Source organism: Dipodomys spectabilis, unplaced genomic scaffold (genome assembly GCF_019054845.1).
Source record: "Dipodomys spectabilis isolate Male_0828 unplaced genomic scaffold, ASM1905484v1 ptg000422l, whole genome shotgun sequence".
Taxonomy (NCBI): Eukaryota; Metazoa; Chordata; class Mammalia; order Rodentia; family Heteromyidae; genus Dipodomys; species Dipodomys spectabilis.
Genome location: NW_024871099.1, coordinates 5,179,541 through 5,200,906, shown reverse-complemented (window position 1 = coordinate 5,200,906; position 21,366 = coordinate 5,179,541). Strand labels below are relative to the sequence as shown.

Genomic DNA, 21,366 nt, shown 5'->3' with positions numbered 1-21,366 from the left:
CGTCCCGGGTGTGAGTCGCCGTGTGACTCCTGCCTCCCTCGTGACCGCACGACGTCGGCACCGTCCGAGAGGGGGCAGGGTGGGATGGTGTGAACACGTGCCTTCTGTGTTGGTAGGGACATTCAGCTTGCCACCATCTCTCTGTGCCTGGAAGGCTATCCTGGGCTGTTAAATTGTGACAAAGTAGTAAAGCCCTCCCTCCTCCCATCCCCTTGGCTGGCACCAGGTCTTGAATTAAGACTCTGTTTTTTTTCCCTCCCCTAACCAGGGATATGGTGTTGCTTTTGCTGGATCATACGTCTTAAGAAACTTTTACCGACATAATTTATATGTAAGTAACATTGTAAATATAACCATATTTTACACTGTTTTTCTGTGTGTGCGTGTGCGTGTGTGTGAGTGCGTGCCGGTACTGGAGCTTGAATTTAGGGCCCAGGCACTGTCCCTCAGCTTTTGTGCTCAAGTCTAGCGCTCTGCCACTTGAGTCAGAGCTCCACTTTTTTGGTGTGTTTGTGTGTGTGACTAATTGGAGGTAAGAGTCTAAGAACTTTCCTCCCAGGGATGGCTTCAAACCCCAATCCTCAGATCCTAGCCTCCAGTTAGGATTACAGGCGTGAGCCACCAGCGTCCTGCTAAGAAAGAAACTTTTTAAAACTCCATATAATTAATTTTGACAACCATACTTGTTACTACTGTCATATTGGCTCTTTAATGAAAAAGTATTACATATCAAGGTAACTCCCACCAAATGTTTCCACACCTAAAAGACTAGTATCATATATGGATCTGTAATAAATACACAGTACCATTCTTTGTACTGTTTTATTAATTTACACAAATATGCTGTGATTTATTGTATATTCTGTATTTGTGTATTTTAACAGTCCTGGTAATCTATAAATTAGTACATTATATTTATTGATTTATGATCCTCTATTGATGAAATCTGTTAGATTCAGGTCAGGGCAGCACACACCATGCTTCCATGAATGCAGTGGTAACATTTCTGTGTACCTGTGGTGCTTCTGAGGCCAGTGCACCAGGAAAACTGTAACATCTTCATCTTTTTTTTTTTTTTTTTTTTGGCCAGTCCTGGGGCTTGAACTCTGGGCCTGGCCACTGTCCCCCAGCTCTTCAGCTCAAGGCGAGTGCTCTACCACTTAAGCCACAGCGCCATTTCTGGCTTTTTCTGTTTATGTGTTGCTGAGGAATCGAACCCAGGGCCTTATGCATGCAAGACAAGCACTCTACCACTGAGCCACCTTCCCAGCCTCATCTTCATCTATTTTTAAATTAATATGTTGTTCTACATCATTTTCATTGGTTTTAATACATCACTTTTTTCTATTCTTACCTTCATATATTTTATTTTTGTGTATAAGATAGATATTAATATTTTTTATTTTTTGTCAGTTGTGGGGCTTCAACTCTAGACCTGGGGGCTGTCCCTCAGCTCTTCAGCTCAAGGCTAACGCTCTACCACTTAAACCACAGCTCTACCACTTAAGCCACAGCGCTGTTTCCGGTTTTCTGAGAGGTTTATTGGAGATAAGAGTCTCAGGGAATTTACTGCCTGGCATGGCTTTGAACTGTGATCCTCAGATCTCAGCCTCCTGAGGAGCTGGGATTACAAGCGTGAGCCACCAGCTCCCAACAGATACTAGTATCTTGTGACCATATAAACCTTCCACTTATTGGGTAGGCTGTCCTTGCCTCCGTCATTTTCATAGTCCTAGCATTCACAAAGTTCCCCTATCTCGATGATAGTCCCTACTTTTTTCCACTGGTTTATTTATACAGTCAATGGCATAGTAAATCACAATAGCTTTTAATAGTCTGTTAGAATGTCTATTAGAGTGTGTATTCCCTAGTTGTTTTGTGTTATCAAATTTGTTTCAACATTTGTGTCCTTTACCTTTCCACATAACATTTTAAAATGCTTTCAGAATTCCTTCAACTATAATTAACATGTAAAATATGAGTGGAAGTACATTAAAGTCAAGAGATTTGGAATGGTACTTACATTTTTACAATATTCTCTTTGCAGCCATAATTTCATTCCTCTTCAATTTTCAGGTGTTCTTTTGTGTCCTTCAACATGTTTTATAACTTTATAAATAAAATTGTCACTCATTGCTGTATTCTTTATAATCAACACATTTTCTAATTCTTATGTAAAAGGTTTATTTTATAGTTCTTAATTTCTCTTTTTGCTTATTAATAGATTAGCTAGGAATTCAAAAATTATGTTGATAGCCAATAGTAGACATTGTCTTTCAGACTTGAATATTGATTTTTATCCATAAGTAAGGTGTCCACTGAAGGCTTTTAATGGCCAATTTATTGCTCACCTTGGTGAGAGTTCTGTTTGACTTCTTCCTAAGGTTTTCCTATATTCATACCTTTCTGCTCTAGAACTGATCATATAATATGCCATGAAATTCACCTGATTCTCAATGAATATGAATTCTCTGGTGTCTAACCAGGTGTGACTTTTGGCTGAAAGCTTTGCCACACTCAAGACAGTGATAGGGCTTCTCACCTGTATGCTTCCGCATGTGAAGAGTAAGAGATGAGATCTGAGAGAAGGCTTTTCCACATTTGGTGCAGTCAAAGGGTTTCTCACCTGTGTGCCCTCGTATATGTATAGTAAGGGATGAGCTCTGAGAGAAAGCTTTTCCACACTTATTACATTCATACGGCTTCTCACCTGTATGACCTCTCATATGCACAATGAGGGAAGTTCTTTGAGAGAAGGCTTTCCCACACTCATTACAGACATAGGGCTTCTCACCGGTGTGACTTCGCATATGTAAATTAAGCAGTGAGCACTGAGAGAAGGCTTTCCCACACTTATCACATTCATAAGGCTTTTCTCCGGTGTGACTTCTCAAGTGAAGAGTAAGGGATGCAATCTGAGAAAAGGCTTTACCACATTTATTGCAGTCATAAGGTTTCTCTCCAGTATGAACTTTCTGGTGTGTAATAAAGTTTTGCTTCTGACTGAAGGCTTTACCACATTCATTACATTCATAGGGTTTTTCTCCAGAATGAATTTTTTCATGAGCAATGAGATTAGATTTCTGACTAAAAGCTTTGCCACATTCTTTACAGATATAGGGTTTTTCTCCAGTATGAATTCTCTGGTGTCTAACGAGATTTGACATCTGAATAAAAGCTTTCCCACACTCATTACATTCATAGGGTTTCTCTCGAGTATGAATTTTCTGGTGGGTAATGAAGTTTTTCTTGTGGCTGAAAGCTTTTCTACACTCTTTACATTCATAGGGCTTCTCACCTGTGTGACTCCTTGTATGTACAGTAAGGGCAGAGCTTTGAGAAAAGGCTTTGCCACACTCATTGCATTCATAGGGCTTCTCACCCGTGTGGATTCTCACATGTATAATAAGCATGGAAAACTGAGAGAAGGCCTTTCCACATTTATCACATTTATAGGGTTTTTCTCCTGTATGACTTCTCATATGAAGAGCAAGGGACGCAACTCGAGGAAAGGCTTTGCCACATTCATTACATGCATAAGGCTTCTCCCCAGTATGAACTTTCTGATGTGCGATAAGGCTTTGCTTCTGGCTGAAGGCTTTTCCACATTCGTTACATTCGTAAGGTTTCTCTCCAGTGTGAATCTTTTCATGATCGATGAGATTTGATTTCTGGCTGAAAGATTTCCCACAGTCTCTACATGCATAGGGTTTCTCTCCAGTGTGTATTCTTTGATGTCGAATGAGATTTGACATTTTAATAAAAATTTTCCCACATTCATTACATTCGTAAGTTTGGTCCCTACTATGAACATTAAGATGTTTAGTGAGTTTATCCTTGTGGCTAAAGGTTTTCCTACATTTGTTACAGTCATAGGGTTTCTCTCCATTATGAAATCTCAGGTGTCTGATGAGGTCTAATCTTTGACTAAAGCCTTTTCCACAATGATCACATTTGAAGGGGGTCGTGTCAAGAGAGGATGAACAATTATCATATGATGTTATAGCTTCATCAAACTCAAAATGTTCCTTTTTCATAAGGTATTTCACATTATTATGAGAGTCAAAATTATGTTCTAAACACTTCCCAAATGAGTCATATTCATATACATCATTTCTGGAAGGAATAAAATCTGAGCTTAGAGGAAATATACCTTCAAATTTATGACATTCATTGACTTTTTCTTCAGTCAGTGTTTTCTTAAAAACTTCTCTCAATAGTCTGTCCTGGATTTTTTGATGTTCATTAGTGTTCCATATTACTCCTAAAATAGGTGCAAATACATACTCTTTGTGAATTTTTTCAAATATCAAGAAAATTTAAAGAAAGATGTTTAATGGCATTGATGTTTAAATTTAATTATTCATCTCCTATTCCTAAACAAATTACAAGTACAAAGTTTTGAGAAGGAAGATCTAGGAAAGGAAATGTGACTAGAAGCAGATATCTATGAATACAAATGACTGTTTTAAAATAGAAAGTGAAAGAAAACTATTAAGAAAGAAAAAGGAGGGCTGGGAAGGTAGCTTAGTGGTAGAGTGCTTGTCTTGCATGCATGAGGCCCTGGGTTCGATTCCTTAGCACCACATAAGCAGAAAAAGCCGGAAGTGGCGCTGTGGCTCAAACGGTAGAATGCTAGCCTTGAGCTTAAGAACTGAGGGACAGTGCCCAGGCCCTGAGTTCAGGCTCCATGACCAGCAAAAAAAAAAAAAAAAAGAAATGTACTCATTATCTTGCCCATGTAATTGTAACCCCTCTGTATGGTATTTTCACAATAAAAATAAATAAATAAGTTAAAAAAAAAAGAAATAAAAAGGAGATACAGAACATATAAGTAAGGAAGAAACAATGTTATTCAAAACAAAACAAAAAACCCAGAAGGGCTGGGAAGGTGTCTCAGGGGTAGAGTGCTTGCCTTGCATGCTTGAGGCCCTGGGTTCAATTCCTCAGCACCACATGAGCAGAAAAAGCCAGAAGTGGCACTGTGGCTCAAGTGGTAAAGCGCTAGCCTTGGGCTAAAGTGCTGAGGGAGAGCACTCAGGCCAAGTTCAGGCCCCACGACTGACAAAAAAAAAACACACAAAAAAACAGAAGCCAGGCACCCGTGGCTCATGCCCTGTAATCCTAGCTACTCAGGAGACTGAGATCTGAGGATCAAGGTTAAAAAGCCAGCCAAGGCAAGAAAGTCTGTGAGATTCTTATCTTCAATTAACCATCAGAAAAGCTGAAGTGGCGCTGTGGCTCAAGTGGTAGAGTATTCACCTTGAGTTGAGGAGCTCAGGGACAGTGCCCAGGCCCAGAGTTCAAGGCCCATGACCAACAAACATACATGCATACATAAAATATTCTTGAATAAACTTTTCCAGGAATAAAAAAGTATGTTCCAGTAGGGGCTGGGAAAGGGGCTCAGTGGTAGAGCCCTTGCCTTGCATGCATGAGGCCCTGGGTTCGATTCCTCAGCACCACATAAGCAAAAAGGAAAAAGCCGGAAGTGGCACTGTGGCTCAAGTGGTAGAATGCTAGCCTTGAGCTGAAGAGCTGAGGGACAGTGCCCAGGCCCAGAGTTCAGGCCCCACGACTGGACCCCCACCCCCCAAAAAAAACAAAAAAAGTATGTTCCACTAGTAGAAGGTTCGTTATTATAAAGAAAGACAATAATAGATGGATAATGAAAATTTAAATACAGCTCTTAAGTACTTGAAAGATGCTGAGGGTTTAGGTATACTTAAGTAGAAGAGCACTTGCTAGCATGTTTAAATGTTTTTGTTTGTTTGTTTGTTTGTTTTGTCGGTCATGGTGCTTGAACTCTGGGCCTGGGTGCTGTCCCTCAGCTCTTCAGCTCAAGGTGAGCACTCTACCACTTGCTTTAGCCACAGTGCCATCCGGTTTTCTAGTGGTTTATTGGAGATAAGACTCTCACAGTCTTTCCCGCCAGGGCTGGCTTTAAACCCTGATCCTCAGATCACAGCCTCCTGAGTAGCTAGGATTTCAGGTGTAAGCCACCAGCGCCCGGCTAAATGTTTTTTTTGGGGGGGCTCCGGTCATGGGGCCTGAACTCTGGGCCTGGGCGTTGTCCCTCAGCTCTTCAGCTCAAAGCTAGCGCTCTACCACTTGAGCCACAGTGCCACTTCCGGCTTTTTTTTCTTTTTGCTTATGTGGTGCTGAGGAATTGAACGCAGGGGCCTCAGGCATGCAAGGCAAGCGCTCTACCACTAAGCCACTTTCCCAGCCCATGTTTTTTGTTTTTTGCAGGTCTTGGGGCCTGAACTCTAGGTCTAGGCACTGTCCCTCAGCATTCCAGCTCAAGGCTAGCACTGTACCACTAGGGCCACAGTGCCACTTCCAGGTTTTTCTGGAAGTGGTGCTGAGGAATCGAACCCAGGGCCTCATGCGTGCAAGGCAAGCACTTTACCACTGAGCCACCTTCCCAGCCCTGTTTAAATAATCAAACCCCATTACCTTGTATAGGTAATACATGCTAATTCAAAACGGTGAAACGTCTATTTTCTATGGAAAAAAGTCATCCAATAGGACCTCATAGTTATTTAACTTGAATAAAAAAACAACTCAAATACTATTACAGTAGTTCAAAGGAAAATAAAGTCCACAAGTAATATAAGTAAAATCGGGAATAAGTATTATAACCATTCCTACTTATATGCTATTAATGTGACTAAATAAGAAATAAGGTAGAGATAGAAAATCTTGGAAGAGTGAAAGGAGTTTCTACCAAGCAAGCTACGCCTTCCAGCCTTTTATCACTCAACTGTTTGCTGACATAAAAGGACAGGAGCTGGAGATATGGCTTAGTGATAAGAGTGCTTATCTGGCATGCATGAGGCCTTCAGTACCACATAAACCAGAAATGATGCTGTGGCTCAAGTGGTAGAGTACTAGCCTTGGGCAAAAGAATTTCAGGGACAGTGTCTGGACCCTGAGTTCAAGTCCCAGGACTGGCAAAAAAAAAAAAAGGGGCTGGGAAGGTGGCTCAGTGGTAGAGCGCTTGCCTTGCATGCCTGAGGCCCTGGGTTCGATTCCCCAGGACCACATGAGCAAAAAGAAAAAAGCTGGAAGTGGCGCTGTGGTTCAAGTGGTAGAGCGCTAGCCTTGAGCTGAAGAGCTGAGGGACAGCGCCCAGGCCCAGAGTTCAGGCCCCATGACCGACAAAAGAAAAAAAAAAAAAGGACAGTAGTTTCTATTGAAGTATGAGAGCAAAAGCTAAATAAACATACAGTGAAAAATGAGATATTAGGTGAAGGCTCTTAGAACGGAAGATGAGAAAGAAGAAGGTAAAGGACTACATATATCAACACATTAATTTGAAAACTACAAATCTGTGACTATATATACAAAAGGAAAAGATCCTATGGAAAAATGTGCAGGGAATTTGAAGATACTAATAATGATTAGGACAAAACTGGAATAAGGTTGGAAATTAATTAGGAAAGGAAGATGCCTAATACTTAACCAGTTCTGAGGAAACAATTTAAAATATTATTTAAAATATGACATTTCAGAGCCAGGAGCTGGTGGCTCATGCCTATAATTCTACCTCCTCCTGAGGATCACAGTTTAAAGCCAGCATGTGCAAGAAAGTCTGTGAGACCTTTATTTCCAGTTAACTACCAGAAAACTAGAAGTAGTGCTGTGGCTCAAAGTGATAGGGTACTGGGGCTGGGAAGGTGGCTCAGTGGTAGAGCACTTGCCTTGCATGCCTGAGGCCCTGGGTTTGATTCCTCAGCACCACATAAGCAAAAAGAAAAAAGCTGGAAGTGGCACTGTGGCTCAAGTGGTACAGTGCTAGCCTTGAGCTGGAGAGCTGAGGGACAGCGCCCAGGCCCAGAGTTCAGGCCCCACAAACCGGACCCCCCAAAAAAAAAAAATCAAAGTGATAGAGTGCTAGCCATAAATGAAAAAGCTCAGGGACAGTGCCCAGGTCCTAAATTCAAGCCCCATTTCAAAAAAAAAAAAAAAAAAAGCCTGCGGCTCACACCTGTAATCCACCCTAGCTAATCAGGAGGCTGAGATATGAGGATCTTGATCCAAAGCCAGCTCCCGCAGGAAATTCCATAAGACTCTTATCTCTAACAAACTATTCAGAAGAGAGCTGGAAGTGGGACTGTAGCTCTTGCCTTGAGCAAAAGAAGCTCAGAGACAGGGCCCAGGATTTGAGTTCAAGCTCCCAAACCAGCAAGTAAATAAATAAATAAAAAACACCTCAGCTTTACAAAGAATCTACACTAATTGTTACAAAAGTAAACAGTGCATCGCAGGCCCATTTTGTGTCACCTTTGCCAGTATTGGGCTGCCTCATCACTTGTCTGCTTCCCTCACACTCACCTGGGCAGTGTCTCCTTAGCACTTCATCCTCTACCACCCATGGTTCTTTTTCTTGTTCCAACTTGAAAATCACATCAGGTTTGGCAACTGGATAACCTGTCAATAGAAAATAACAAATTTGGGTAACCAAGTCAGGAACAAACAATGGAGAAAATGAGGTCGGGCCCAGGAACACCAGGCTTTCTGAAGGATAAGAAAATGTGTCTTCTGGAAATGCTATATCCTGGAACCCAGCCATGCTGGAGAGCTACAGACCGGATAGGTGCTTGGGGAGGGGGAAAGGAAACTCAAAGCTAAACTTACCTTAACATTCAAAGGTCCATATGTTTCAGAAAACATTGGGGGAGGGGGATGGGTACTTTATTCTAACTTACAGAAGATATCACTCTTACCTACTGTGATTAAGTTGTTATAGTTTTCTAGCATTACATTCCGGTAAAGGTCTCTCTGTGCAGGGTCCAACTGTTTCCACTCCTCCTGGGTGAAGTCAATAGCCACATCTCTGAATGTCACTGTTGCCTGTAATAACACATTGCTGCTCAATCTGAAGTCATCATCTTTTATCATGTGGACAAAACATATTCAACCTTGTTCAGCTATTACTCAGAAATGGAATTTTATTATTTTAAAACACTGCCTGTTATTAGCACATACTTTTAATTACTACAATGGGGTAAAAAAGTGCCTGTAATCCCAGCTACTTGGGAGTTGGAGATCAGGAAGATTGCAGTTCAAGGCCAGTGTGGGAACAAAAGTTAGCAAGCTCTCATTTTGAGATCTCATTTTAATAAGCCAGACATTGTGGTACAGTCCTTTGATCCCAACTACTAGGAAGTGTAGAGTGGACGACTGAAGTCTGAGGGCATCCCAGACAAAAAATATGAGACTCTACCTAGAAAATAACTCTATCCTTCAGTTACAACTCAGAAAGGGTTAGCAGTAGAACATTTACCTAGCAAACAACTGTGAGCCCTGGAGTTCAAACTCTAGTATAAAGAAAGGAGAGACAGAGACAGAGAAAGGAAAGGGGGAGGGAGAAAGGCAGGGAAAGAAAAAAATATTGATTCCTTTTTTTGTTGTTGGTGTGGGACTTGCACTGAGTCTGGGCACTATCCCTGAGCTAGGATTATTATAGGTGTGCGCCACCAGTACCTGGTAAGATTGATTTTTTTTTTTTTTTTTTGCCAGTCGTGGGGCTTGAACTCTGGGCCTGGACACTGTCCCTCAGTTCTTCAGCTCAAGCTAGCTAGCGCTCTACCACTTGAGTTACAGCACCACTTTTGGGTTTTTTTATGTGGTACTGAGGAATCAAACCCAGAGCTTCATACATGCTAGCCACAAAGTCACATTTCAAACCCCAAGATTGATTCTTTTTTTTTAATATTTTTTTATTTTTTATTGTAAAGATACTATACAGAGGGTTACAGTTACATGAGTAAGGTAATGAGTACACTTCCTATTGAGCATTGTTACCCCCTCCATTGTTTTCCCCCTACCATCCCTTCCCTCCCTACCTTCCCCGAGGTTCTTTTTTTTTTTTTTTTTTGATTGTGATTAAGTGATTACATAATTTCCCGAATTTCACAGTATTGTGGAATAATGATGCTCATTTAAAGTCACAAGTTCATTCTAACTTTCCTGGAGCAAATTGTCTATCATAGTCTATAACATATAACGGTGTACACATATACACCATACATGTGATCAGCAGCATGGGGATATTTAGTAGTGGTTCCACCAGATGAGTGGGAGTTCCAAGATTGATTCTTAAACACATGTAAAGAAATGGACAAGTAAAGAAGTTAACTGGCTGAGGACCTCACTAGATACCAGAAATATAGGATTTGGAAAGGCACAAAAGTAGGGATAGGGAGGTTGAAAATAGTACCAATAATTACTAGTGAATTAGCTTAAAAGGACCAATTGTTTATACCATTTCTCCCTGGCTTCCTCCTTCCTATAAATGGACAAGAGAATATGACAGAGGGTAAATATTGTAATTTGAGATAATGTTGTAGAAGCCCATCACTGAAAATGGAAAGGAAATTAAATGGAAGAAATTTTGTTTCCTGACTCTTGGAAGTAGAGGACCAGTCATACACTTTAACATCAACATGAGAACCAAAACTTGCATCTTGTTCAAGTAAATATTAATTCTACCTGAGTCAGCTATAATACTAGCAGATAAGTGTCTTGTGGACACAGACAAAATACTTATGTGGCTGCTGCTCAGATCCCATCCTTGTGCTGTGAGCAGAAGGGCGGGCAGAGTGCCTTCTTGCTCCACTTTGGCTCCACTACTGAGTAGAACCAACTTTGATTCCAGCCAATGAAAAGTTTATTTCTGTTAAGTATTTGTTTTTATTCTTCTGTACAGTGGAAATTCTGTAACATATTTCTTCTCTGGTTTGATTTACTTACAAGAATGAAATTCAGATTTAAAGCCTAACTTTAATTTTTGAATGAATGCATTTTATACTTTGTTTCATTGGTTGTTGTGATTGGGGCTTGAACTTAGGGCCTCAAGTTCTTGCTTTGCTTTCTCACTCAAGGCTTGCATTATACCACTTGAACCACCCCTACACTTCTGGCCTTTTTTTGTCAGACATGGGGCATGAACTTGGGGCCTGGTCGCTAACCCTGAGCTCTTTTTTGCACAAGACTAGCACTCTGCCATTTGGAGCCAAAGCACTATTTCTGGTTTTTAATTTCTTTCTTTTTTTTATTGGTCATGGGGCTTGAATTCTGGGCCTGGGAACTGTCCCTCAGCTCTTCAGCTCAAGGAGAGTACTCTACCACTTGAGCCACAGTGCCACTTCTGGTTTTCTGGTGGTTTATTGGAGATAAGAGTTTCATGGACTTTCCTGCCCGGGCTGGCTTTGAACCGTGATCCTCAGGTCTCAGCCTCTTGAGTAGCTAGGATTACAGGTGTGAGCCACCAGTACCCGGCCACTTCTGGTTTTCTGATGGTTCACTAGAGATGAGTCTCAGACTTCCTTGCCCAGGGTAGCTTTGACCCATAATCCTCAGATCTCCATTTTCTCAGTAGGTAGGATTACAGGTATGAGCTACTAGAGCTTGGCTTTTTTTTGTGTGTGTGTGTGTGGCGGGGGGGGGGGGGGGGGTGAACTAGAGGTAAGAGTCTCATGGACTTTTTATTTTTGGTCGGTCATGGGGCATGAACTCTGGGCCTGGGCATTGTCCCTCAGCTCTTCAGCTGAAGGCTAGTGTTCTACCACTTGAGCCACAGCAGCACTTCTGGCTTTTTCTGCTTATGTGGTGCTGAGGAATTGAACCCAGGGCCTCATGCATGCTTTCAAGGCAAGCACTCTACCACTGAGCCACCTACCCAGCCCTCTCATGGACTTTTCTACCAGGGCTCGTTTCAAACTGTTATCCTCACATCTCAGCTTCCTGAGAAATTAGGATTATGGGCATGAGCCACCAGAACCAGACTTTTTACTAGTTGTTTTGTTTTGTTTTTGGTATTGGTCATGGGGCTTGAACTTGGGGCCTAAGACTGTCCCTGAGCTTTTTTTTTTTTTTTGGGTCTGGTCGTGGGGCTTGAACTCTGGGCCTGGGCGCTGTCCCTCAGCTCTTCAGCTCAAAGCTAGCATTCTACCACTTGAGCCACAGTGCCACTTCCGGCTTTTTTTTTTCTACTTATGTGGTACTGAGGAATCGAACCCAGGGCCTCATGCATGCAAGGCAAGCGCTCTACCACTGAGCCACCTTCCCAGCCCATCCCTGAGCTTTTATTGCTCTGGTTTAGTGCTCTGTCACTTGAGCCACAGCTCCATTTCTGGCTTTTTGCTGGTTCACTGGAGATAACAGTCTCATAGATTTTTATGCCTGAGCTGGCATTGAATCATGATCCTCAGATCTCATCCTCCTGAAATGGTGGGAGCCACCAACATCCAGCTATTTTCTACTTGTTGTTGTTTTTTGGTGCCAGTCCTGGGGCTTGAACTCAGAGCCTTTGAACTGTCCTTAAGCACAAGGCTAGCACTCTACCACATGAGCAACAGCAACTCGTCTGTTTTGTTCGGTAGCTCATTGGAGATGAGTCTCAAGGGCTTTCCTGCTAAGGCTCGTTTTAAACAGTGGTCCTCAGATCAGCTTCCTGAGTAGCTAAGTTTACAGAGGTAGGCCACCAGTGCTGACTTTTTTTTTCTTTCTATTTTTAACATTGCAACCCTATTTCTTTTTTTCTTTTTTTTTCTTCCCGTTGTAGGACCTGAACTCTGGGCCTGGGCGCTGTCCCTCAGCTCTTCAGCTCAAGGCTAGCGCTCTACCACTTGTGCCACAGCGCCACTTCCGGCTTTTTTTCTTTTTGCTTATGTGGTGCTGAGGAATCGAACCCAGGGCCTCAGGCATGCAAGGCAAGCACTCTACCACTGAGCCACCTTCCCAGCCCCATGCAACCCTATTTCTTTAAGTAGGTTTTGCCATATGGAATACTTCTGTCCCCTTAAATTGCATTGTAGAGTAAGACATGAAGAAAGACACTATTATTTACCTGACATTCAGTCATTTTCTTCTTTTAGGGAGAAACAGGACTTGAGCAGGCAGAACTGGTGAGGAGAATAAAATTCATTAGAGCCAGGCACTTGGTATGTGACTTGGGAATCTCAAGCATCACAACTATATTCCAGACTGAAATCTTAAGTCTTCCTAAATCAGTTTTTGTTATGTTGTTTACCTTCTCAATAAGTTCATTCTGTTTTGTTTTGTTTTTCCTCACAGTACTGGGTTCAAACTCCAGGCCTTGTGAATGCTTGCTCTGCCATGTCAGCCATGCCCCTAGTCCTATTTGGCTTTAGTTATTAGGAATAGTCTCATTTTTTGTCCTAGGCAAGCTTCAGCCAGTAATCCTCCTTAAATCTAGCCTCCCATGCAGATGGGATGGCAGGTACACATCAGTGCATCTGAATGGTTGGTTGAGTCTTACTAATTTTTTGCTTAGTAATTGCTGCCTTCTAAGGATCTGAGAATAGAGGCATGAGCCTGGCTAATAATTCCATTCTTAGTTACTCAGATAAATATCAGGTCAAATGTATTATCTATATCAGTTCTGTCAGCAAACTGGAAGCTCTACCTTTAAGTTATATCCAGTACATGATTACTTCTCATCATTTTTACTAGATTGGTCTAGATAACCAATAGTATTTGCCTAACTGGTCTTTCTGCTCTTTCCTTTCCTTCTCCCTGACCCTTTCCTTCAGTCTTTCTCCAGTAGTCCATTCTTATCAGAGCAACCAAAGATGCCCTTGCTCATTGTAAACAGATATTACTTCCATGCTCAAAACTCCAACATCTTCCCATGTTGCCCAAAGCCAAAAACATTACTTGGGGCATAAGCTCCAACTTGCTCTGCCCTCTTTTCCTCCACTTAGCTCTCCTCTCATCTCCCACTATCTGTCCCCTGTTCTCCCTCTCATTCACTCTGTTTTAGCCAAACCAGCCTCTTCATTGTAACAGGCATGTTGCCACCTCAAAATATTTCTGGCTCCAGTGGGTATGGTGGCTCATGCTATGATCCCAGTTCCTAGATACTTGGGAGGAGTTCAAATCCTGACTTGAACAAAAAAGAAAAAAGTATTAACCCTTTTAAGTAGGGTTGGGATCATGGCTCAGGTAGCACAATGCCAACCAATGTGCATAAGGATGAGATACCAAGTTTGAGTCCTGGTTTAGGACAAACATTTTTTTAAAAGAAATAGATACTTGGAAGGTAGATATCAGATAACAGTTTGAGGAAGACTAGGCAAAAGATAATGAAATTCCGTTCTCAACAAATAATCTGGGTGAGCCGGGCGCCAGTGGCTCACGCCTGTAATCCTAGCTACTCAGGAGCCTGAGATCTGAGGATTGAGGTTCAAAGCCAGCCCAGGCACGAAAGTCCATGAGAATCTTATCTCCAATAAACCACGATCGCCTTGAGCTGAAGAGCCCCCATACCTTTCTTTTTAAAGATGCCTTCCCTGTCTCATTTCAAACTCTTAACTCCAATTTCTAATTTTAAATATTTTTCCATTTTATTTTTTAAAAATTTTATGTTTAATGACATGTTATTAATTGGCCCACAACAGTAGTACATGACAGCCAGAAATGGTATGTTGTCCACTGTTATATCCTAAACACCTGGAATACTGTCAGTATTCAGTGAAAGGTGACTCTATGAATGAATGGATCTTTAACACAGAAAGAATTCTAAATACGAAAGTTGAAAATAGAACACTCCTTTAGAAAACATAATTTAGGGGGCTGGGAAGGTGGCTCAGTGGTAGAGCGCTTGCCTTGCATGCATGAGGCCCTGGCTTCGATTCCTCAGCACTACATAAGCAGAAAAAACAAAAGCCGTAAGTGGCGCTATGGCTCAAGTGGTAGAGTGCTAGCCTTGAGCTGCAGAGCTGACGGACAGTGCCCAGACCCAGAGTTCAGGCCTACGACCGGAGAAAGAAAGAAAGAAAGAAAGAAAGAAAGAAAGAAAGGAAGGAAGGAAGGAAGGAAGGAAGGAAGGAAGGAAGGAAGAAGGAAGGAAGGAAAAGAAAGGAAAGAAAAACATAATTTAGGCTGGGTGCTGTAATCCTAGCTACTCAAGAGGCTGAGATCTGAGGACCTCAATGCAAAGCCAGCCCGGGCAGGAAAGTCAGTGAGACTCTTATCTCCAATAAAGCACTCGAAAACCGGAAGTGGAGCTGAAGAGCCCAGGGAGAGCGCCCAAGCCCAGAGTTCAAGCCCCACGACCGACCAAACAACAAAAACATAATTTAGAAGAAACTTTTTTCTTGGCAAGTTCTGGGGCTTGAACTGGGGCCTGGGGCATGGGCACTATTCCTGAGCTGCTTTTGCTCAAGGCTAGCACTCTACCACTTGAGCCATAGCACCACTTTTGGCCTTTTCTGTATGTGGTACTGAGGAATCAAACCCACAGCTTCATGCATATTAGGCAAATACTCTTCCACTAAGCCACATTACCAGGCGACACAGACATTTTTTTGTCACTTGTGGGGCTTGAACTCAGGGACTGGATGCTGTCCCTGAGCTCTTCAGCTTAAGGTGAACACTCTACCACTTGAGCCACAGCACCACTTTCAGTTTTTCTGGTGGTTTATTGGAGATAAGTGTCTCACAGACTTTCCTCCCTGGGCTGGCTGTGAACTGTGATCCTGATGCCTCCTGAGTAGTTAGGATTACAGACATGAGCCACCAGTGGCTGGCAAGACTTTTTTTTTTTAATGCTAGACTTCAGTGGAACCTGAATATTCAAGTATCTTACAGGGCTGGGAAGTTGGCTCAGTGGTAGAGTGCTTGTCTCACATGCATGAGGCCCTGGGTTCGATTCCTCAGCACCACATAAGCAGAAAAAAGCCGGAACTAGTGCTGTGGTTCAAGTTGTAGGGCACTAGCCTTGAGCTGAAGAGCTGAGGGACAGTGCCCAGGCCCAGAGTTCAGCCCCCACGACCGACAAATAAGTAAATAAAGTATCTTACAGCTATGAGATTAACAATGTTGACTGTCATTTATGATATCCAAGGCCATCAAAGCTTTATGGTCATAGGCAGTGTCATACCATGCCAATGTTACTATGTAATAATCAAATAGTTAGAAATACTTAAGGAACCTTTAATAAGACTAAGCCTTTTAAATTTGTCAATTCTACTTCTAGTTATTGTAGGATTGGAAAGGTAAGTTGCCAGGCACGGTGGCTCACGCCTGTAACTCTAGCTACTCAGGAGACTGAGATCTAAGGATCATGGTTCAAAGCCAGCCCGGGCAGGAAAGTCTGGGAGACTCTTATCTCCAATAAACCACTCAGAAAACCGGAAGTGTGGGGCTGGGGGTTTAGCCCAGCAGAAGGGCGCCCACCCGACACACGCAAGGCCCTGGGTTCGGTCCTCAGCCCTGGAAAAAAAAAGAGAAAAGAAAGAAAGAAAGAAAACCGGAAGTGGTACTGTGACTCAAGTGTACAGTGCTAGCCTTGAGCTGAAGCGCTGAGGGACAGTGCCCAAGCCCAGAGTCAAGCCCCATAGGGGGGTGGGGGAAGGTAAGTTGAAGAACTACATATGGTGATTGCAATTTTTAAGCCACTGTGTATCTATGTAAGAATATATCAAGGCAAGGCATGTCTACAATTTCAGCTACCTGGTAGGTGCAAGCAAGAGGATCAAAAGTTTGAGGCAGGGGGGGCTGGGAAGGTGGCTCAGTGGTAAAGCACTTGCCTTGCATGCTTGAGGCCCTGGGTTTGATTCCTCAGCACCACATAAGCAAAAAGAAAAAAGCCGGAAGTGGTGCTGTGGCTCAAGTGGTAGAGCGCTAGCCTTGAGCTGAAGAGCTAGGGGCAGCGCCCAGGCTCAGAGTTCAGGCCCACGACCGGACCCAAAATAAAAAATAAGTTTGAGGCAGGAAGTAGTGAGGAGACTTTGTCTCAAACATAAAAAGGCCGGCCGCTGGTGGCTCAGGCTCGTAACCGTAGCTACTCAGGAGGCTGAGGATTACAGTTCAAAGCCAGCATGGGCAGGAAAGTCTGTGAGATTCTTTTTCTTTTTTTTTTTTTGGTCGGTCGTGGGGCTTGAACTCTGGGCCTGGGTGCTGTTCCTGCGCTCTTCAGGAGAGTTCTACTGCTTGAGCCACAGCTCTACTTCTGTCTTCTCTGGTGCTTAACTGAAGATGAGTCTCACAGGCTTTCCTTCCCAGGCTGGCTTTGAACTGCGATCCTCAGATCTCAGCCTCCTGAGTAGCTAGGATTGCAGGTGTGAGCCACCAACACCTAGCTGTGTGATTCTTATCTCCAGTTAACCACTAGAAAACCAGAAGTGGTACTGTGGCTCTAAGTGGTGGAGTGCTAGCCTTGAGCTAAAGAGCTGAGGGGCAATGCCCAGGCCCAGAGTTCAAACCCCATGACCAACAAAATAAATTAAATAAATAAATAAAAACAAAATGGCTGGGGCATAGGTCAAGTAGTAGAGAGCTAGACTAGCATGAGAAAAGCCAAGACTTCTTTTTCCAGTAAGGGGAAGGGGGGAGGAAGAGAGAGGAGAAACAAAAGTAGGTGTGTGGATAGGTATCTGTAAAGAGAAGGGTAAAAGTATAGTGTTTTTTTGTCTTTTTTTTTTGGAGGGGGGGGTCTGGTTGTGGGGCCTGAACTCTGGGCCTGGGCATTCTCCCTCAGCTCTTCAGCTCAAGGCTAGTGCTCTACCACTTGAGCCACAGCGCCACTTCCGGCTTTTTTCTTTTTGCTTATGTGGTGCTGAGGAATTGAACCCAGGGCCTCATGCAAGCACTGTACCACTGAGCCACCTTCCCACCTGCAAGTATATAGTGTTTTGTTTTGTTGTGCTGGTTAGGGTTTGAACTGAGCCTGGATACTGTCCCTTAGTTCCCCCTACCCCTCAAGGCTAGCGCTCTTCCACTTGAACCGCAGTTCCACAGCAGCATTTTAGCGATTCATTGGCAATAAGGGTCTCACACACTTTTCTGCCATGGCTAGCTTTGAATCACGATCCTCAGATTTCCTCCTGAGCAACTAGGATTACAAGCATAAACCGCTGGCATCCGGCTAAGGATATTAAATTTTGATAATAGTTGTATGGCCCGTAGAATTATGAACGTTTGCTCTTTTAGCTTTTCTGTATTTTTCGATTTCGGCAATGGGATGGGGAGCAAGAACAGTCAATTACACATGCATATATAACTTGCTAACACGAAAATAAAGCTAAGAGTAAGCAAATATTCATGTCTTAGGACTACGGATGTATCATATGAAAACATACTTTTAATTACGTAAGGAATACATGCAGCACTCGTTCAAACACAGCCTGAAACATATTATTACCCTGCCCTGCCTTCTATCTTCACAGTCTCTCATTCATTATCGCGCCCATATCCACAACAAAACAAAAAGGAACGTGCAAATTAGAGCCCACACCAACACAAACTACGCCCGCCACCTTCTGGGACTCGTCCACATCCGTGGAGCACTCCTAGTCTGTCCTCCGCACCCAACCCTGCGGTGGGTCCCCAGGCCTCCACCTCCACTGGACACAAAGAGTCCCAGGTTCGGAGCGGGTGGCGCCCGGAGAACTCACCATCAGACACAGGTCCCGATTCCACAGCGCATCCTCGCCCAAGGCACACAGCCCGTGCAGCTGCAGCCGGGCGGCGCCCAGGACCCCTCTGCCCCGGGCTGAGACAGCAGGGGCGTCGGACAGTTAGACGTGAGGCAACGTTTCCCAGAATGCCCCGCGGTTGCTTCCTGGCAGGACCAGCCAATGGGCTAGACGTGGGAATACGGGCCTTTCCCCCCCACCAGTCTGCACGGGAGGATAAGCCCAAGGCTTTTCTGAAGAGGTCAGCCTGAGGACCTGAACAACTTGGTACCCAGAAGAATGGAAAAGGTCCGTCGCTTTCTTCCTCGAGACTACATTTCCCAGAGGCCTCCGCGGCCAGGAACGAATTGTCTGCAAAAGCGGCACTTCATTTGTGGTAATCCCAGGGTTAGACTGTCTGGTCCGAGTGGGAAGCAATGTTCAAGTCTGTTTAGTTCCGGCGTGTCAGGGCTCCACTGCGAAATGATTTCCCGCCCCCTCCCCACCCTTATCTTTCCTAGGGGAAGGTGGACGAAGATCTGGCATCCGTGGAGGCTAAGTCCGCCCGAATCTCTTAGCGACTTCATGTGACTGTGACAAAGGTGCCATGGGATTTGGAGTCTGGAGTTTATGAAATTTAGACTCCTAGAGGCCCAGTGACTGAGGATTGTGCAAATTCGCAATCATTTGGGTGTTGCATTGTTTGTAAGAGTTTCAACTCAAATAATAGCTTTGTAAAGGGTTCCATTTTGCATGACAGGCTGTTTAACGCTCCCCTCCCCCCCCCCCCTTGCCATCCTGGGGTTTGAAGCACTCTACCACTTGAGCTACAGCTCCACTTCCGGCTTTTTCTGCCTATGTGGTACTGAGGAATCGAACCCAGGGCTTCATGCATGCTAAGCAAGCACTCTACCACTAACCAAATGTCAAAGCCGGGCGCTTATCCTAGCCACTGAGATCTGAGGATCATGGTTAGAAGACAGCTCTGGTGGAAAGTCCTGAGGCTTATCACCAATGAACCACCAGAAAATCGGAAGTGGCGCTGGGGCTCATAGTGGTGAGTGTTAGCCTTGAGCGGATAAAGCTCAGGGACAGTGCCCAGGCTCTGAGTTCGAGCCCCACGACTGAGCCCCCCCCCCCCCCAACATACACACAAATATCAGCAGTACATTCTCCCCCTTCTTCCTCCCCCTCTCATTCTTGAGGCTTGAATTCCGGGCTTGTACACTGACCCTCAGCTCTTCAACTCAAGGCTAGCGCTCTACCACTTGGGCCACAGCACCACTTCTTTTCTGGTGGTTAATTGGAGATTAGAGTCACATGGACTCCGGGCGCCAGTGGCTCACGCCTGTAATCCTAGCTACTCAGGAGGCTGAGTTCTGAGGATCGCGGTTCAAAGCCAGTTCGGGGAGGAAAGTCTGTGACTCTTATCTCCAATAAACCACTAGAAAACCGGAAGTGGCACTGTGGCTCAAGCGGTAGAGCGCGCACCTTGAGCTGAAGAGCTGAAGGACAGAGCCCAAGCCCAGAGTTCAAGCCCCACTACCAACAACAACAACAACAAAAGGGCTGGCTTTCAACCGTGGTCCTCAGATCTCAGCCTTCTTAGTACTAGGATTACAGGTGTAAAGCACCAGCGCCCAGCAACACCTGTCTCTTACAGCAGTCTATAGACTTTGCATCTTCAGCAACGATTGTTGTTAGTTTCATAGTTGCTTTTCATATAGTACATATTTTACTTAACACTGTATTTCTTTTTTTTGCATTTTTTTGTGATTAAGTGATTATGTAAATTTCACAGTATTTTGGGATAGTGATACTTAAAGTCACAAATACATTCTAACCTTTATGGGGCAAATTGTCTACGTTCTATAAAGTTTATGAGTTCTATAAGCTTTGACAATACAGATTTCTTCCACATCGGGTGATATGTACATTTCTTTCCTTCTGTTTAGTGTCAGTTGTTCCCTCTTTCCTGCAGGTTCCCTCCCTCCCAACGCTGCCATTGAGTTGATTAGTTCGTTTTGATCAATGTTCAGTAAAGCTGATGGGACCTGTTGTATATTTTCCCGTTTCCCTCGGTTTCTGTGTCCTCCTCCTAGTTTCCCTCTGATGTGCACATATATACCATAATATACATATATGTGGTCAGCAGCATGGGGTCATTTAGTAATGATTCCAGCAGAGGTCCTTTGTTTCTCGAGTCTTGTTTACTTTGTCCTATCACAACACCGTATTTCTTTTACTATTATTTTACTATACATAGTACATGGAAATCTTTTTTTTGGGTCCAGTCGTGGGGCCTGAACTCAGCTCTTCAGCTCAAGGCTAGGCATGCAAGGCAAGCGCTCTACCACTGAGCCACCTTCCCAGACCTACATGGAAATCTTAACCGCAATTTATTTTTCTCCTATCCCTAGTGGTATTGTGATCATATATGCTATGAATCTGAAATTACATTTTTTGTTTTTGTTTAAACAGTAATTTATATTTTGGTAGTTTATCTTTTATAAAGTTCAAGTCCTGGGCTGGGAAGGTGGCTCAGTGGTAGAGCGTTTGCCTTGCATGCCTGAGGCCCTGGGTTCGATTCCTCAGCACCACATAAGCAAAAAGAAAAAAGCCGGAAGTGGCACTGTGGCTCAAGTGGTAGAGCGTTTGCCTTGAGCTGAAGAGCTGAGGGACAGAGCCCAGGCCCAGAGTTCAGGCCCCACAACCGGACCCCCCAAAAAATAAAAAATAAAGTTCAAGTCCTATTACACGTACAAAATAACACAAAGGATTTGGAACTTTACAACTGTTCTCTGGAGAATCAGAGTTCGGCGTGGGAGGCTAGGGCAAAGGGGCGTGGCATCTATGGACCTCAAGTGGGTCTAGCAGAAATCAGCGTTGTCGCCTTTTCTGCTCCGGACTACATTTCCCGACGTCCCTCGCGGAA

At 43.8% G+C, this 21,366-nt stretch overlaps 1 protein-coding gene across 3 annotated transcripts; it reads right to left on the bottom strand.

Moving 5' to 3' along the window:
• Positions 1-1,593: 1,593 nt before the first annotated feature.
• Znf569 (zinc finger protein 569) lies at positions 1,594-18,515 on the bottom strand. Of its 3 annotated transcripts, XM_042667986.1 has the most exons (5): positions 18,432-18,515; positions 12,860-12,914; positions 8,733-8,859; positions 8,341-8,436; positions 1,594-4,264 (listed from the first exon to the last, which is right to left on the bottom strand). In XM_042667986.1, the coding sequence occupies exons 2-5, from the start codon at positions 12,872-12,874 to the stop codon at positions 2,454-2,456; spliced, it is 2,049 nt and encodes a 682-aa protein (XP_042523920.1). In that variant the 5' UTR covers positions 12,875-12,914; positions 18,432-18,515; the 3' UTR covers positions 1,594-2,453. The 3 variants fall into 3 exon arrangements, with proteins under 3 accessions (XP_042523920.1, XP_042523919.1, XP_042523921.1); XM_042667985.1 differs by lacking the exons at positions 12,860-12,914; positions 18,432-18,515 and having other exon boundaries at positions 8,733-8,938; XM_042667987.1 differs by lacking the exons at positions 8,341-8,436; positions 12,860-12,914; positions 18,432-18,515 and having other exon boundaries at positions 8,733-8,938.
• Positions 18,516-21,366: the final 2,851 nt, after the last annotated feature.